At 35.8% G+C, this 19,592-nt stretch overlaps 1 protein-coding gene across 2 annotated transcripts in view; it reads right to left on the reverse strand.

Annotated features, from left to right (window-relative positions):
- The window catches only part of Smr (nuclear receptor corepressor smrter), a 530,430-nt gene that overhangs the window by 89,411 nt on the left and 421,427 nt on the right, over window positions 1–19,592 (reverse strand). For both annotated transcript variants that reach the window (XM_090397581.1, XM_090397569.1), the window contains exons 16-17: window positions 18,268–18,439; window positions 2,713–2,828 (exon numbers count right to left, since the gene is read on the reverse strand). In XM_090397581.1, the coding sequence (XP_090253707.1) occupies window positions 2,713–2,828; window positions 18,268–18,439 (288 nt within the window). The remainder of the gene's footprint in view (window positions 1–2,712; window positions 2,829–18,267; window positions 18,440–19,592) is intronic.

The raw sequence follows: 19,592 nt of genomic DNA on the forward strand, positions 1-19,592 counted from the left end.
TCACTATCAGGGAATTTCTTTCTGTAGTTTCAAAAAAATCACAATTAAGGAGAGAAAAGAACTGAAAATTTGCAATAGAATTGAAGTGCTCTGGAATTTGTAACATGTTGTTGTCCAGGATTTCATTGAAAAAACGCCTTAAATCTTAACTCTTCTGAGTCATCACACATGATGTCTCTTATGACTTGGTTTCCCTTCACAAACATTAATATCACATGTAACATTGTTATAAATACTCGTGAAAATTTCCTCTCTCATAGTCTGAATATTTAAAGAGAATTCTTCAATTGTTTTGACACAATACCTTATATCTAGAGATTGGTTTGCAAAATTTTAAAGACAACATCAGAAAATGAGAAAATCTTTGAAAATACTACCAGTAGAAATAGAGCGTTAAACTTATGTAAGAAAGTTAAAAAACCTTGCGCTTTCAAAACTGTGTCACTGTCCCAGTCATCTGGAGCATCCAAAATGTGTTGAAAGAATGCCTCTATCATACCATAATTCTCTTCAACAGTATTCATAATACGCGAAGTGAAGTTCCATCTCGTTGGTGCTAGAGTGGGCAATTTCCTTTCCAGAAAGTTCTTAAGAGAAGCTGTCCTCTTTGTAGACTTTGAGAAGAAAGCAGTAAGACCCAACATAGTTTGAAAGAACACCGTACACTCTTTGATGTTGGAAGCAGATTACTGTAATGTTAAATTCAGCAAATGGCTGTAACAATGCACGAAAGTCGTGCGTGGATACTGTTCTTAGATCCGCTTGTTTAAACCATTCACTTGACCAGCTATGACAACAGCACCATCATATGTCTGCGCCTCGGGTTTTTTTCTCACACCAGTACTCCTTCAGAACTGCACTTACATGTTTGAAAAGTGCTGCAGCGGAGCGATCTCGGCTCACATCAGTGAAACCCAGAAATCTTTCATAAAATTCATTGTTACCGTCAATGTAACGAAGAACAGTCGAAAGCTGAGACTTGTTTATGATGTCAGAAGTTTCATCCATAATTAGTGCCACAAAGTCTATTTGCTCGATCTCTTTCTTTATTACCTCCATAACTACTGAGGTAATTGCAGCAATCAAGTCGTTCTGAATGGCTGAAAATGTAACTCTAAAAATAGAGGACTCCTTCAAATCAGTTGCCAAAAAGAGGATCATACTGACTTATTAGATCAAGAAGTTGTACATAATTTCCTCTGTTTGCAGATGTCAGGGACTCGTCATGACCACAAAATGTTAGCTCTTGCTTTGATAAATAATGGACAACATCTATTAAGCATTTCAGAATGTTGCGGTTTTTTTTTCCACCTTTTTATTATGCAGTGAATCACTGACACATTTCTGTTCATCAAGCTGGTGATCAATTCTTGTTCTTTCGAAGCTGTTTAATTGAAGAAAATGCATAATATGGTTAGCAGATTTTTCGTGCCTGGTAATAGACAATGTCAAAATGTTTAAGTTGCTAAAACGACTTTGCACCACACCCCATTATCACCAGAAAACAGAAGACAAGGCCAACAAAACAGCTTATTCAATTTCTTCGATCCAGCTAACCAGTGGGTATTCTTGTATTGACTCACTCACTGAACGAGCGAACATATGCTCTGTTTTTTCCCTTGTGATGAGTTTTTAAATCTGGCAGTGATGGGCATGGCCTGCTGTTCTTTACAATATCACTTTTCTCCTGAACACTCCTCGGAAGAGGGATTTCTTAATAAACTGTCAATAATACACACTTCTAATGACTGTTCGGTATCCATCTTAGCACCTCCAAATTAACAGAAAACTAATAAATGCAGCAAATTACATACGCATTCCCCCACAAAGTAGTCCACTTAAACATCACACACACACACACACACACACACACACACACACACACACACACACACACACACACACACACATTGTAAAGGTTGGCTGAAGCTCACTGGCTAGAGCTACTTTGACTGTGTATGGCCTATGTTTAAGCAACAGGGTGAGACGACGTGGAGGGAACAGAAATGGCTATGTGCATGCATGAAATCGAGGTGCTGCAGCGAGGACCTGGAAGCTCCACAATTGAGCAAGCCAAGGTAGCTTGACTAGACGAGCTAGTATCGGCCTTCGATACACAATGTAAAGCTCAATTATTGCCGCGCAATAATTGACATCTTCTGTTTACAAAAAATAAAAGCCTAAATGGAATGCTTATAAATGCATGCATTTATTAACAAATAAATATTACTTCTTTCTCAAGTAATGTGTTTGAGCAGCAAGCATAGCAAGCATGGAGAATTCGCCCCTGCTATCCACTCATCCAATCAGGTAGCATACCATTTGGCTCTGTCAGTAAACTTTTCCATGAAAAAAATAAATAAATACTGTTAGTTGAATTCACACTCGCTGCCTGGTATGAAATAAACTGTCACACTATGGAGGCATGAAATAGATTGAAAAATATCATGTATGGTCTATCTAACCTTATCTTTGTGGAAATTTGCATATAGAGAAACAAACTGGCTAAACTTACAAGTTCCCATTATGAAAATAGATTACTTTTTTGGTTAATTATTGAACTTTATTTGCATGCTATGTAGAAAGAAATTTGTTTCTATTATAGTATCACGTAGCAGCAAGATTGGCTGTATGCAATTTCTGATGTACTCAAAAAAAATAGAAGTTCCAAATAATTAAGCAGCAGTGTTAAATATGGTATATTTTACTTACGAAGTTCAGTAATGATTGGTTCCTTTATATCTGGTGGAAGTTCTGCCCATTTACCAGGAAGGGGTCGAAGGCGTTTTACCTTTCGCTTTGGGGTTTTGCATGATGGAATAGGGCACCTAAAACATATGGAGGTGGAAAAATGCATTTAACACATTAATGCTGGATAACAATCATTTGCACATATAATCCAATAAACAAGATTTTTTTTTTTCTATAAAAAGTGGAAACTATTTTAAAAAATTACTCAATTTTTATTCCAGATTTTTTTTTTTTTTAACACAAGAATAGTCCAGTAGTTGCATTGCTGAAATTACTGTTATTCATTTGCAGCAAACTGTTCTACAAAAAGTATTTAAAGGGCATTTTTTTAAAAAAAAAAAAAGTTTCTTCTAGTCTCATCATCATCAGAATGAATGTTATAAGTTTTGCATGTCTGGTTGGCCAAAATGATAGCATGCTTAATACTCACTCTCCAACCAACAGGTTATGGATTTAAATCCCTTCATGGGCATGCTGAAATGTCGAAGTGGTAGATGATTTACATTTTACAGTGCAAAAGACCACTCTGCTCGTTAGAGGTCTGAAGTGGTTTAGAAAAGTATGGTGTGTGTATATTGTGTCTCTAGAGCAGAGTTTCCCGATTATTAACCTATAGTTCATCTCTATAGTACTAATCAAAAAGTTGACAACCTTTCATGGAATCCTACATACACAAAAAAACTATTCTACAAGATGTTGCTCATGGAACCAACCTACAAGTCAAGGATCTGAATCCCAACTATGGACATGGAAGTTTGTGATTGTCTTCAGGTGGAAGATGAATTTCATCAGCCAGTGTGAGACCACCATCCACTTATTGGAGGCCTGAAGTGAATGAAAAATTTTCCATGTTTGGTCTCTAGAGCAAGATTTTTGGATTATATAGGAATAAATTTTTAAAAAATTGCAAAAAACATATATAAAATTGATTAAAAAAATCCCTGCTGTATGTCATATGCGCTAGCAGCAGCCATCTCTCACTATAGAAATTCATGAGTATCTTCTTTGTCTTCGCCATCATCCCATTTCACTTGAAGTCGGCTCTTCTAGTTCATAATCATGAGGATATTCTGTCCTGGGTGGCCGATGTCTCCAACTAAACAGTTTTTTTTTTTTTTTTTTGTAAATAAGGAACATCCATGTTAAACAGGATCTTCCTATCCATTTCCAATATTCCTTGGTTTAGAACTCTTCCATTCTGTATTTTGAATACAACAGATGATGATGATGCATGCTAAATATAAAACCTCACCTAATTCAGCAATGTGTCTGGTTATCGTGCCCACATTAAAAGTTGCTATTAAAAATTTTATTATCTGTTGGTGGTACTGAATGACCACTCCATCAGTTTGGGAATATTCTTTAGCATTTTTTTGCTCATTTCATTACAAGGAATTTTAGTTAATGGCTTTAGTTTTACAGTCAGCTGCCACCTGATGCTAAGTAATCCCCACTCACTGGGGATTTAGGAATGATGCTGTTGAATTCCAAGTTCTTCTAATGCCATCTCCTACATGTTATCCTGATTAATACTGCTGTCCTCTGCTAATCCCAACCTAAGAATATGTCCTAGCAGCTTGAGAGAAGTTGAGACAAAAAAAAAAAAAAAAAAAAAAAAAAAAAAAAAAAAAAAAAACAGTGAAATAGAAATGGTTTATCCCCAAGCCCCCGAATACCCTAATAGATAGGGGAGGGGGCGAGAACAAAACAGAAAGAAGCGTAAGAACCAGTCTACAGGTAAAATAGCAAACATATATTACATGAAGTAAATTATGGTCCAGTATCAGGTACCTGAGGTACCTGATATTGGACCTGACTCAGGTTCACCACTCACATACTCACTTCACTGAGTCTTTGAAGAGAGTAACTTTATAGCAAATAATTTGCTATAATGAATTTACTTTAAAATAATAGCATTGTGCTTGTGGGATTGTCAGTTTATTATAGCAGATTTATTACAATGTTACTTAAATACAATTTCTTTGAAAGGAAAAATAGTAAAATAAATTATTATTATTATTATTACATGACACCTCCAAGTAGTCCAAAGACTAATCGAGGGAGGGCACCTACTCTACAATTCTCTGTCTCCGTCACTCAATCCACCAGCTACAGTGAACTGCATCATTGACACCAATGCCATCTACTGCCCATCACCACCATCACAACAAGTATTTTCACAGACAATTACAAAAATCCATTCCCATGGGGGGGGGATTTGAATCCCCAGCCTTTTGGCTGGAGAGCAGATACACTAACCACTCGGCCAGCCAGCCAGCAAAAAATAAAACAACTCTTTCAAACGGTTCAAGTAGAAAGAAAAAGTTCAGAGCACTTAGTTGCATGAGTTATATTTCTAGACTGAGTAACTCAAATAGTAATTTTTCCTGACAATTTAATAAATATTGATGGCAGAAGTTTCATACTAAAATATGAAATTCATATTTGCAAGCACCAACATTAATAGCATGTACTGAGCAATGAAAAAAATCATAGTTAACTATAGAAAATCATAGTTTATGGAAATTCCCATTCTATAAGATTTACTGCCTACCAGCAATAAACCTTATATTAAAAAATTTATTTTTTCTGTTCAATGTATGTTTTTAAGAACTTCAAGATTTATATCTTCAACTTTATAAACTTTTTCATTACATCGATCCGACAGGTCACCATATCATTTAGTAGTCACATGGTAACTAATAAATAAGGGAAGGGAAAAAATGCCAATTTCTGCATTTTTTCATCTCATATCCTCACTCCTATTTGATTTCAGTATGTATGTTTTTTTTTTTTAAAAAAATGTGTTATGCTGTTAAACTAATGTAATGTTAACGTCATTGGACGTTATTAACATTACTGACAATCACACTGTGAGAAAATACAGTGTCTTTGATATTGGATTGTTATAATGATTTTTTGATTTTATTTAAATGAAATTTATATTAATTGGTATCATTTACATAAATTGTAATAGCATGAATGGATAAGCTCAGAGAAAAGATTTAATGAAGTAAAATAAAAAGAAAGGACAGTATTCAATGAATCTTGGAGAATGTTTGTTACTCTTAGTAATGATATATTAGCAGAGTTTTTGAACAGATCTGTATAAAATGTGGCAGTTAGAAGAGTGGAATGCTTTTTTTTTTTTTTCTATGAAGAATTATATGGTTATTAATCTGTAAATATTAGAATGTTTGTTGAACTGAATATTATCATCTAGGATATTTATTGTACTTGAGGTAAGTAAGAGAAATATCAATATAGATATATTAATATAAATTTTCCATATACATGATTTATTCAAGCATGTATATTACATAATCTAAAGCTAATTCATAAAATAAACCAAACAAAATGAAAACTATTGTATCATTAGACTTTAAGGTTAAAATTAGTTGAAAGGACTCTCAATGATTATAGTACTTAATCTTTTGACTTTCTGGGATTGTTTTAACAATCGATCTTCATAATTATGACTGCAACTATGAATACCAAATACTTTCCACTGTAAGAATTTTCTTCCTGACTAAATGAAATTAAATTCTTGGTCATTCAGTATGTAAACATTATGACTAGTGGGTATACTTTAGATTTCTGCTTGCTCACTTTCAAGATGATGCTTAAAATTTTGTATTGGCAGATTATTTTAATTCTAGTAAGTTTAAAACTTAAGGAGGAAGGAAGGAAGGAGAAAGTTTAGGAATTTTTGGAGGCATTTGAAAAAGAAACTGACATAATAAAAATTGGTCGTTGGTGATGTTTTGGGAAAATTTGAAGAAATCAGCAAAGCTAATAATAGTAAATACCTGCTGGATTTCTGTTCAGGACATGGTCTAGTTCTTACTAACACCATGTTCCAACAAAATATGTGCACAAATTCACATAGAGAGAAGATGCAAGATATAAGAAAGGTCTCATTGACTATGTTACTGTTGATACAATGTTTTCCCACTGGTTCAGGACATGAATATACAGAGGATGTGAAATTGCAACTGATCTCCATTTAGTGTTGAGCAGGATAAAACTGAATGTTAATGAAAAGAAGAGTGTATAAGAAAGTTTTAAAATGAAACAAAGTTCAGTAGTTTTCAAATGTGGACTGTAGACTCAAATACACAAATGAGAGATTGAATATACACAAAATGAGAGATTGAAAACAAGAACCAAATCTTGAAATTTCCATGGCAAATCCTGAAGAAAAAAAAAAACATTATTTCAGCCAGAGAGGCATGTGGTGAGATTGTCTGCAAGGATAAAAAAATCAGAACTCCATGATGGACTCAGGAAATTAAAGTGATAGTCAAGGAAAAGAAGAGAGTATATTGAAAGTTCCTGAAAAGTAAATCAGCTTGTGCTCTTCAAAGACAAATGTAAGATCTCAAGAACTGCATAAAACCAGCTAAAGAAAAAGCATGGGAAGAATCTAAAAATATAGAAAATAAATATCAGAAAGGTAGCAAAATGTTCTGGAATAAACTTAGAAATGGAAAAAAGGGTACTGTAAAAGGAATCAGAGATGATAAAGGTGACACAAAAAGTGGACATAAAGATATCCTTGATATATGGAGTAACTGCTTCAAAATATTGTTAAACGAAACAAGTATTGGGAGAATGGTGGTGAAAAACATCCACCAGCCATTATATCAATACTTGAAGTAGAAAAAAACCCATCAAAAAACTGAAACATGGAAAGGCAGATGACATTCAACCAGAAAAAATATTTAAATGATGCAATATCATAATGTGTCCAGTTTGAAGCATAAAATAGGGTAGGAGTCAAATGGATGTGTAATCTTATTAAAGAAGAGATTAGTAAGAAATGGATGATGTGGAAGGAATACTGTGTGTACGGATGATGCCCATTATGAAATTATAAGCAGCAGGATAGAACAGTCAACTGTTGTACAGGAAGCTAAGTCTGAGTATTAAAAGAACCTGGGTCTGCAAGTCAAAGACAACCCACAAGAATTCTATCGATATGCTGCAAGTAAAAGAAAGAAAGAATGTGAAAGAATGACTCTTCTGAATGCAGATGGTGTGAGGGTGACAGATGCAAAAGATGTTGTTCAACTAATGAGTGAGCATTTTGCTAAAAGCTATCAATCTAGTGTAGGCAACATTGAATTCACTGCTACCTATGAAGAGAAAGTATTAGAGCCTGTTGCACAAATGTGAATAAGGATTCAGTAATAGGGACTGATGAGAATATCAGCACATGTGCTAAAAGAGTCTTCAGCTAAAATGGCTATTCCTTTGACCAGGCTATATAATCTGAGTCTCAGAACAAGGAAGATTCTGGGGGAATGGAAAGAATGTATGGTAATCCCATTGCACAAGGGTGGTGCAAAGATCAATGTATCCAGCTGTCGACCAATCAATATGTCAGGATTGGTGGTGAAGATTTTAGAAATATTGGCTAGGGCTCATATTCACAAATGGGTTGACAATGAATCTCTGCTTTGCAATGAACAGCATGGGTTCACTAAGAGAAGGTCGTGTTTTAGCAACTTGCTCACATTCTATAATAATATTATGAATGAACTAGGGCGGTCCGCATGGTTAGCCTAGTGGCTATGCGCTTCGCAACCATATGCCTGGGGAAGGAGTGTCCTAGGTTCGATTCCTGTCGGTGACGTGAGGAGCTGAAGGATCTTCCTCAGCCACAGCCAAGTTAGCCAGTCATGGGCGTGGACAGCAGGGTTTTTCCCCCAGTTTATTCTGGGGTTTTTCATCCCGCAAAGCAGGCAAACTGGCCTTGAGAACTTAACACTACAGGCCATAGGATATACCGGGGCATAGGGCTGACCACCTTATCCTGTAAACGGATTGAGGTCCGATGATCAATGGACCCTCGACACCGCGAGGTAAAAGAGGGTATAAAGAAGATGAGATGATGATGAGATGAACTAGGGCAAGGGAAATTGGATATACCATGATACTTTTGGATTTTGCTAAGACTTTTGACAGAATACTGTATGGAAGACTGTTGCATAAATTGGAGAATAAGGGTTTGGATTATAAAATATTAGCATGGATAAGAGGGTGGCTAACTGACAGATATCAAAAAGTGGTATATGGGGAATGCGAGTCTGCAAGATTTAAGATAACTAGTGGTGTACCAAGAAGATCAGTCCTTGGTCCACTGTTGTTCAATCTGTCCATTAATGATTTGACAGGCAACATACAGCTATCTGCTGATGATGCAAAGATAGGTAGGGGTAATCAGTAATGCAGATGATATGCAGTATTTGTAGAATGATTTGCATAGGCTGGGATTGTAGGTATGGGAAAATGGATGTCAATAAATGTAAAGTCATGCACTTTGGCATGATTAGATATCTAATGTTGTATTATATTGGTGGGTGTAAAATCTTGTATAGAAGAATTTAGAATAAAATCTCTTCCATACTGATTTTACTTGGGAAATGAAATCAATATAACATACAGTAACCATCAGAGTTATGTAAGTAATGTGTTCCGTAAACCTTTAAGTAACTTGAATTTTACATAAGTCGAATTTGTAAATTGCTTAAGTGTAACTTCGTAAGAAACTGCAATATTTATTATTATTATATGTATGTATATATACAGATATGTATATTATTTACACAGTATTATTTTATAAATGAAACATCATGCAGCAGTATTTACTCGGATATAAACTATAAACTACAAAATGCGAACTTTATCCTTCATTATCATATTCACTGTCAAAATAGGTCGATTTATATTCCGAGCTTTTGTTGATATAATTTTCCCATCTTCATAAATACGAATTATTTTCAACTTTTCTTCTAAAGTAATTACAGACCTTCGTTTTTTAGATTTATTACCCAGCACATTCGGTTTTGCATTTCAAATCCATTTTTAAGGGTAAATAAACAACAAACACTAATGGTGATAAACAAGTGACTAAACTAACTGCACGAGGCATGGACTACTGATGGGTCGGGAAAGGAGGAATTGTTTAGGGATTCCTTATTTCTAATTAGTAGGTTTCAGTTTGAATGTTACAGTTTTTGTGCACTTGCCCTCTGCTGCTCTCGGCATTTACTGGTAACCTGTCGCTGCCTGTTACTATTTGTTACATTTGCTGTGAATGCCGAGTCTAGTTAACATTATGTCATTGCATACTGCAATGAATGTCAAAGATGCAAAAGCTGCAACCATGTTCGTATGCACTGGTACATTTTCGAGATTTATTATGTAACTGCGAATTTACGTAAGTCGGGGGTTACTGTACTTGTAATTTGATTAATACTTAACTCATTATTTTTACTAAAAAAAAATGGAAAAAAATGTTAGACTAAATTGTAATAAGAAAATTGTACAGACAAAGAAATAACTCAGACGGGATTAAAAATGTAAGACCTGAGGCTAATGCGACTTGCGAAGGCCAACGAAGTACGGAGTTTCCCAACTTAACTCAGCGACTGCCGGGTGGCTGAGAAGACCCCCTTCAAAAAAATCCTGGCAATTGAATCTGTAGGAGTTCCAAGGTTGGGAGAGCAGAATAAAAGGGGGAAGAATCGAAAGAAAAGAGGCTAGGCTTTTTGAGGAGGCTTCCTGTTCCTGCTCTCACTGCGAGGAATTTCCAGTGTGTCCTGCCGTTCCAAGGACGGAGATCCACATCCCGCCAGCTGAAGCCCGACAATGATAGGAGGTTGGTATTAGCAGTGACGGTCTATTCCAGAGTTTTCCCACCACTAAGTTCCTTGATGATCTCTGCGTGTGAAGTATCATCGATGTCGTAAAAAAAGTGCCCGTGTGTGAATTTTACTGGAAAGTAGAAGAAGGTGTTAACGATCTCTAGGATTTTATGTAATGAACTGGATGACAAAGTAGCAATTAAGACTTTTGTTTTTAGGACTTTCCTAGATGTGAAATTAATGGCAAAGATTGCTGATTTTATAGTTTATTAGCATAAAGAACAGCAGTAAACAGAAGGCTGTTTTGTTAAATTAATTGTGAAGTAGCTTGCAGAGTTTTGAGGAATTAGCTAATGCTATATATTGAAGAGGGAATTATATGTGAAAATAGTTAAGCTTAATAATATTTATGGTCTGAGTTAAATTAATGTAAAGTGTATACAAGTCTGCGTCCGTGTCTGATTTACATGTGAGCGTATTTATTGCATTAGTCATTAAGCTTAAGTGAGAAATGTTTAATTAATCTAGTGGAGATCCAGACACATGATTTTTATATTGCTTCCATGTCATTTTATTGAGTGAATTTGAGTCGGATTATTTTAGTATGCGTAGAGTTACCCTTTTTATGTATCTTGATTTAGCACGAATAAATCGTTTTGTTTGTCAAATAACTTGCCTGATTCTGCCTGACCGATGCACTTCTCATAAAATGATAGAACCTGTGTGACCTTAAAAGTAAAAGTAGCTACGACTGATGAATAGTAAGTTTGAACATTGCTTGACTTAGAGAAAATTTTTAGAGATAATTCCATGTTGTGCTGGACGTTTTTCTTGCATGTACAGGAAAGATATACAATTCCTCTACGTGATCTATGATGGCGCAGTCATAAATACAAATAAAATTTCAGCGATCGGTGTGAGAAGAAGCCAGCTATTTAGACAAAGGAATTGGCTCCAGCCAGAGGCAATTCCAAAATTCTAAAATACTTACACGTGAAGTAGCATAGCCATGACCTTGAGGGGGGGGGGGGGAGAATTAAATTGATAGACTGAAAGGAGGTAGACTATTTCAAGCAACGAGATTACACTCGCAGTTACGACTGTTAAGTTAGTTGAGTGAAATAAGCAAAGAGAAGAAATATTGAATATTGAAGTACAAACATTTTAAAGTACATATAAAAATATCATTTATTTTTACATGGGATTATGCTTGGATCATGCTAGGGATCTTGGAGAGTTAGTAGATAGCAAGTTGAAGTTCAGGAACCATGTAGCAAAGATTGCAAATACAACTCAAAAGATAATTGCAATGCTGAAACGAACTTTAACATGTAAATATAAGGATGTCATTTTGCCTCTTTACAAGGCCTTGATAAGATCTCACTTGGACTACTCTGCGCAAGTATGATCTCCTGGTTCCCATTGTGATCCAGATACAGTGTTGAGAGTGCAAAGGAGTGTGTTAAAAGTGATGTCAGGGTTGTGGAATACTGATTATGAAGACAGATTGAGAATTTGTAGACTGTAGATATTAGCAAACACGAAAAAGAGGGGGTGATATGATTGAGATGTACGAACTTCTGAAACAATCATCCAGAATTTCAGTTGATGGAATTTTTCATTTTATGGAAGGTGGGGAAAAGACAAGAGGGCATTCTTGGAAGTGTGTGCAAGCAGTGTGAATGAATTCAAGGATAAGTATAATAGCTGGTGCATGTAGTATGTGGCCTCCCTCAGTGAGTCCCTCTTAATAACAATAATATCATCACAGTTTTGAATGGTTGTTTTCTTTTTTTGATCTAAAAATCGTATCCAATATTTATGTAGTTTATCCTGGAATATACAGTTGACACTGAAAAAACAAAAGCTTTTTTGGATCTCTTAGTTGTTCATCAACAGGATGGTAGTCTTCACTTCTCTGTATATTGGAAAGAAATCCATACAGGATGTTGCATCCATTAGAAAAGTAGGATTATTAAAACCTTAATTCATACTTCATACTCTACATATGAACTAAGTATTGTAAATCCTGATGTAGTAAGTCAACTTTTCTAATTAATGGCTTTCGGAAAGAGTCCTTTATCAATTAAGTATTCAAATATAGGTTTCCTGCTTAAGATGAAGCAGGAATGAATGTTAAGCTGCTTAAGAACTACTAGAATTCTCAAGCAGCTTAATATTCATGTACCATTTCATTCTGTCCTGAAAATATCTACTTTTCTTTCTTCACCTATAATACACAGCATGGTGTCTAACTGATTCCTTGCTCATGTGGCATATTTATTTTGGACAATCTGCAAGATCTGCCTTGATTTGTCCTGAGGAACATAAAAAGTAAATCAAGATGAGAGATAGTTTGTGGAAAGTTTTTCTATTTGGTTACAATTTGTATGATACTTGAAAAAAAATTATATTCTTGTTTTAATCCAATACCCAAGAAAATAAGCATGCATTATCTTGAAAACTAGTTTAAGATAATTTTGCTAGTTTACATAGAGGCTGCTGACTTCGCATTAATTAGCAAAACAACATTATGGGAAGAGTTACTGCTCAGACTAGTTTTGAACTTACTAAAGTCTCATGAGTGGGCCCAGACCTAAGAAGACACCAAGCTTAAATCAATGCAATACAAGTAGAAAAAAGGTACATCACCTTATTATTCAATACTCTGGATGAGAAAGAAAAATTTTCCTGCTTGATTACAATGTATATTATACTAGATAAGAAATTATATTCTTGTTTTACCCAAAAATCAGATTGAAGTATGTTCATGACTCGTCTATTGTATAGAGAGGATTACTAAAGCTGTGATGGCCATTGGTTGAATCTTTTGTTAAGCTTTATGCTAGTGTGCTAGATGGATGGATGCAACGAGTGATGTGACTGTTAAAAAAAAGATAAGCATTAGTAGTAAGGAAAGATATTGCGTATATTTCATGACAATACTGGTATTTAAGTTAGTGCTATTTGAATTGGTGATTTTTTTGTATATTGTATGGTGTGTGTTTAGTATTTAGTTAGTATTTTATGATCTCAGTATTGTCTTCACGTGTAGTGGTTATATTCAACTGGCAGCCAGCAATTTCCGTAACAGTCCTAGTCTTCCATTTAAAGACTATGTTAATCAGAACCTAGTTGAAAATTTTGTTGTATGCATCCTGTTCTTTAAGAATGTGGCAGGTGCAAGATGGGAATGCACGAAATGCAGGCAGTGGGAGACATGAGCGTCTTGATCTCTGGATTTAATGGAGATTATGCTCTGGAAATGAATGATTTTCAGTTTGTGGATATCAGTAGTGTGTTGTTGGAGGATGGAGAGAATGTTAAAGACCTACATACAGATTTAGCCTTGGGTAGTTTTAGTGGACAGAGATAGTTTGTCTGATAGTGATGATTGTGTGTGTGTGTGTGTGTGTGTGTGTGTGTGTGTGAGAGAGAGAGAGAGAGAGAAAATGGCAATTAAAGCGGAATGTGTGGAGAGAGAAATAGAACTGCTGAGAAAGGAGATGGAAGGAATGAAGATCTTGGGAGGATAGAAAAGTGGGTAGTGTGGGAGGAATGAGAGCAGGTGAAAGAGAACAGCATCAGAGCACAAGGGAGAGAGAGAGGAAGGCAAGAGAATAGGAGAGGAAGCAAAAGAGAGAAGATTGCAAAAAGCTGAGAGTGTGGAAGAAAGGAATAGAGAGGTGACAGGGAAGAAGTGGGAGAGAAAGGGGTGGGGGGGAAGAGAGAGAGAGAGAGAGAGAGAGAGAGAGAGAGAGAGAGAGAGAGAGAGAGAGAATCCATAAGAATCGGTGATGCTAGTGAGAAAAGGGATGACTAAATCTGCAGTTAAGAGGGGTGAAAGTGTGAAGGAGACGAAAGTAATGGTTGGGATTGTAATTACCTGAGAGGTAGCATAAATCATGTAGTACGAGATTGGAGGTTAATGTTAGACATAGTGCAGCAGAAATATGTCCGAGGAAAGATAGCATGTTTCCCCAGTATGATAATGCAGAGTGGAGGAGAAGAGTAGTGATGATGAATAAGATGATAGTACATTTGGGGATAGAAGGGAGCTGCATGCAAAGAGGATTGTATTTGAATGCAAAAGGGCACAGGCATTTGGAGAGCCTGTCGTTTTCTGGGCAAGTGAGTGTGTCAGGAGAGGGAAACTAGAATGCATAGGTGGAATGTTGCAGGGATGGCCTCATGCGGGGATAGTGGCTTGAGAAATAATGAGGTATACACTATATTACAGAGGCAGGTGGAGTATGAGGAGAGTAATAATGGTTATAAGAAGACTGGAAATACACTGGTTTTTCTGTATACAAATACCAGGAGCATTACAAATAAAGGGAATGATTTGTAGCATTGATTGACTCAGTCTCTTCAAATGTTGTTGGTATCGGTGGAATTATACATAAGTGACTCTGCTTGGTTAACTGAGGAGGGGTAGAAATTGAAGAGTATATCATATTTCAACAGGAGAGGAAAGTAAACATGGTGGTAGAGTGTTACTTATGATAAGATGAACTGTGCTCTCAGGGTGGAGAATCTCAGTGGAAATAACACTAATGGCTTTGAGAGTATACAGCAGGGGTGGCCACAACATGGCTCGCGTCCATGCATCATGCCAGGAAAAAATAAACAAAAGGAGGAGACAACAAAAAAAAAAAAAGAGGAACAAAATAAAAAAAAAAAGAGAGAAGATAGAAAGAAAAATAGGGTAAATAAAAATCTACAATAAAAAAAGTTTAATTTGAAACATATTAAATGAAGTTTACTTTGAACAATAAGAATAATTTTAAAGTCGAAACACAATAATTTTAGTTACTTATTTACTAGCAGAGGTCTTCTTGTATCCATTTTCTTGGTAAGCTCCTTAAAATTAGATATGTAATTAGTCAAAGCAGTTCTTACAAGCTTGTTACAACCTCGCCATGCACACACTCACTCACTCCTATACCACTGCATCAACCAAAGGTTGCGGCTCTTCTAAGTCTTACCAGAATTATTTTGGCTCCAAAAGGACATGTAGTTGGCTACCCCCTGATAGTATATAGTGTGAGACAGACATTTATAAGACAAGATATTTAGTGGAATGTTCCTAAAGACCAGGGAATATAGATGGTAATGAGTAGGAAATGTTTAGGCAAATTAGTTTGGAAAGCACAAAGCAGGCGATCATCATGGGAGACTTCAACTAAAGTGACATAAGCTGGGCAGAATAGACAGCGATAAGGGAACCAAATTTTTCGATTTCTTGAGGGATGTCTTAGGCAGCATGTAGTGGAGGGAATACAAGGATCAATAGTTTTGGATTCGATCACAGCATCAGAGGATCTGATTGTGACTGAGATGTCATACTTGCCTCTCCATTGGTGAGAGAGTGACCACCATGTAGTCCTGACTTGGAAGATGAATAAGAATGGGGAGGTATCAAAATAGAAGGAAGTCATGTAGAATTATAAGGCAGGTGACTATCACAGACTTAGAAACCAGCTTGCTACAGCAATGGATAAAAGAATTTAGAGGAAGATAAGTCATTAGTGCATGGGAACTATTTAAGAAAAAAATTGTTGACAGCAACAAAAGATTGTATACCTCGAGTGAAGAAGATAAAGCAATTTGGAGTCAAATGGATGACAAAAGGAATAAAAGGGGAATTGCAGAAGAAAAGAAATATCGAAGGCATATAAAAAGAGAGGTAGAGAGCAGTTGCTTCAGCAATATAAGGCTCAGGCTAGGAAAGTGACCAGTATTGTAAGGAGAGAAAAATTATAATATGAGAGGAGACTGGCACTGCAATCAAAGGAGAACTCCAAGGAGTTTTTTTTGCTATGTGGTGAGTAGGAAGAAAAAATGATAGTGGACGGATTATCTTGCAGGATGGGAATCAGGTGACCAAAGCAGATGACATAGCTGAATTATTTAATGATCACTTTATTAGATGTTCCATCCTTGTACTACAGGCTTTATTCCTAGAAGGATAATGAGAGGTGAAGGGTTAGAAGTGAATGAAGAGGATGTATTCCAAATACTGAGTACACCAAGGCAGGGGGACTAGATGGAATTTCACCACGTGTTTTAAGGAAATGTGCTATGGAACTGACATTAACCAAGTTAATGGCTGTTTCATTAAACAGCAGTTAACTTGGCTATTTAATGAATGTCTTGTAATGGGGCAGGTTCCTAGAGAATGGAAGGTGGATAAGATAGTACCATTGCATAAGGGTAGTGGTAGAATGAAGGTATATTCTGTTTGTATATCTTCTGTAGTTGTTAAGATTTCGGAGAAATTGGTAAGAACTCATATGCAAAATTGGGCAGATGAGGGTAATATTATTTATGCAGGACAGCATGGATTTGTTAAAGGGCAGTCTTGTTTTAGTAATCTGGTTACCTTTTACAACAAAGTAACAAGGGCAGTGGATGAAGGCAAGGCATACACTGTCATTTTTTTTTTTTTAGATCAAGGCATTTGACCGAGTGCCACATGACAAGTTTATTTTTAAATTGCATCATATGGGTTTGGATATCAGGTTAGTGGATTGGACTGGTGATTGGCTGTCTGATAGATATCAGAGAGTTGTATATGGGGAAGCAGTATTAGGGTGTAGGAAGGTTACAAGTGGAGTTCCACAGAGTTCAGTCCTGAGACCACTGCTGTTCAATCTTTATGTCAATGATGCTGTCACAGGACTATAGGGAGATGTTCAGTTGTTTGTAGTTGATGTGAAGATTGGGAGTGTTAATCGTAACAGTGCTGATGTTTTGGCTCTTCGAGAGCATGTGAATAAGTTGAAAGGGTGGAAAATGGCATGGAGATGTCAGTTTAATGCAACTAAATGTAAGGTTTTAAAATTTGAGATATGCACAAGGGGTGTTTCATGCTCGCTTGGTGGAGTTATACTGGAAGAAGTGAAGGAAGCAAGGGATCTTGGGGTGATTGTGGATAGAGAGTTAAAGTTCTGGGGAAATTACAAAGGTTGTGAAGACATCTCAGAGAACTGTAGCAATGTTGAAGGGAACAGTGATGATCACGAGAGATAAAAGTGTGTGTGCTGGTCCCATTGTATAGAGCTTTGATCAGACCACATCTGGACTTCTGTGCTAAGATCTCATCATTGGGATTTGAAGGGGATGAAGTAACCTTGGAGAGGGTGCAAAGATGAATAACAAAATCAATGTCAGGACTGTACAACGTTGCTGTTGAGGACAGACCCGAGGGCATGCAGACTGCAGAGTCTGATGGATAGAAGGCAAGTGGTGGGATGGGGGTGATATGATCAAGACATTTAAGCTGTGAAGGGTTATTATTATTATCATATTAATACTGAGGAGTTTTTTCATATGGAAGAATGAGGGAAAGGAACAAGGACAAGAGGCAATCTCTGGAAGTTGAAAAAGGGAGGTGGTGAGCAAAAGGATAAGAAGCCAGTTTCTGCATGTAGAGTGGTAGGAGCATGGAATGCATTGCCTGAGAGGGTGTGGTGCAGACTGTGTCTAAGGAGTGGTATGACAGACTGTATTCACTAGTGTTGACCTCATGTGATGAGAATTGTGATGCCATGGAGGTCAGAATAATAATAATAATAATAATATATTGTTCCATTTCTTTTTATATTAACAATGCCTGAGGAACACAGGTGAAAATTGTATTAATAGAGATTTAATTTTACATACATCTACCATCTTTATTCATTGTTTACTTGCCTTACTTATTTTTAAAAGGATGATTTACTTACTAATCAAGCAGAAAAACTTTTTACAATAACAAGAAACTGAAAATTAAAAACATATATTTAAGGATATTAATCTAAGGTACTAAGATTTCAGCAGAAAATTTCATATATGAATTGAGTGTGTAGTTATTACATACCTCCTTCGGACAGACTTGAACCTACAAGACGAACAAACTCGCATATCTGATGTAATTTCATTATCCTTAAATCCAAATATCAGGCAGTTTGACTTTGTTAGAGGCCTAGACTGACTAAAATTATCAAGTTCCATTTTACATACTGCACATGGTTGGGGTGGTCCGTTTTCTTCTGGATATACAGAAATAAAGGATTTACTTAATAATCAAATAACATCTTAAAGATCACTTCTCATAAATTCCAAATAAATTGCACAAATTCATATAAACAATACAGATTACAAAATTCAAGTCAAATATCAATATATTTTTCCTCCTTTTTTCTGTTAATTCTCAGTACTGGCATAAAATTTGGCTAAGCAGTATCACTGGACAGAGGTAAAGGCATGTGCGCACACATACATGGGTCTGATTTCATTTACTTTTCATTATTACTTGATGGCTAATGAATAGTAATCAATTTTCTGTATTCACTATATAAATTAATCATGAGCTTACTACTTAGTAAATAATAGATCACACCATAGATTTTATTCTCCATGGAAGTCCCATAACTTTGTTTTCATGATTTGTTATCATTTATATTATATACAGAGAAGAGACAGTCTGAAACTTCACTACAGAGAAAAACATTAAAAATTACATTGGTTTGACATTATGATAGGACAAATAAGTGTCCTACAAGATTTTTTGTTTGTTTGTTTTGTCTAAGAATTATTGGGGAGAAAACAGTAACTATGGTGAAAAGTTGTTTTGGGGATTTCTAGATTTTAAAAATGCATTTGATACAGTGAAACATAAGTCTTTTTGACATTCTAGAAAATACTGATATTGACTCTTATGACTTGGAAATTATAAAGAGATTATATTGGTCACAAACAGCATCAGTATGTGTAAATGGAGAGGAAACAGGAGAATTCCCAGTGGAGAGAGGAGCTAGACAAGGATGCAAGTTATCACCATTACTGTTTAACCTTTATGGTGAACAGATGCTTAGAGAGGCACTTGAGGATATAGAAGAAGGAATAAAAATAAATGGAAGGATCATTAATAACTTAAGATATGCGGATGATGGCAGAAAGTGAAAATGGATTACAACAAATAGTTCAAAGAATTGAAAACTCTTGTAACGAGTATGGACTAAGGATTAACACAAAGAAGACCAAGATAATGATAATGGGGAAAAAATAGGAGATAATGTAAAGATAAGATGTGGAGGAAAGATTTTAGAAGAAGTGGAAAAATTTCAATATTTAGGTAGCTGGATCTCAGAGAAAGGAACTTCAGAGTTGGACATTAGAAATAGAACAGGCAAAGCCAAATTG

Source organism: Typopeltis vanoorti, chromosome 1 (assembly GCF_054136105.1).
Source record: "Typopeltis vanoorti isolate ZY-2024b chromosome 1, IOZ_Tvanoo_1.0, whole genome shotgun sequence".
NCBI classification, from domain to species: domain Eukaryota; kingdom Metazoa; phylum Arthropoda; class Arachnida; order Uropygi; family Thelyphonidae; genus Typopeltis; species Typopeltis vanoorti.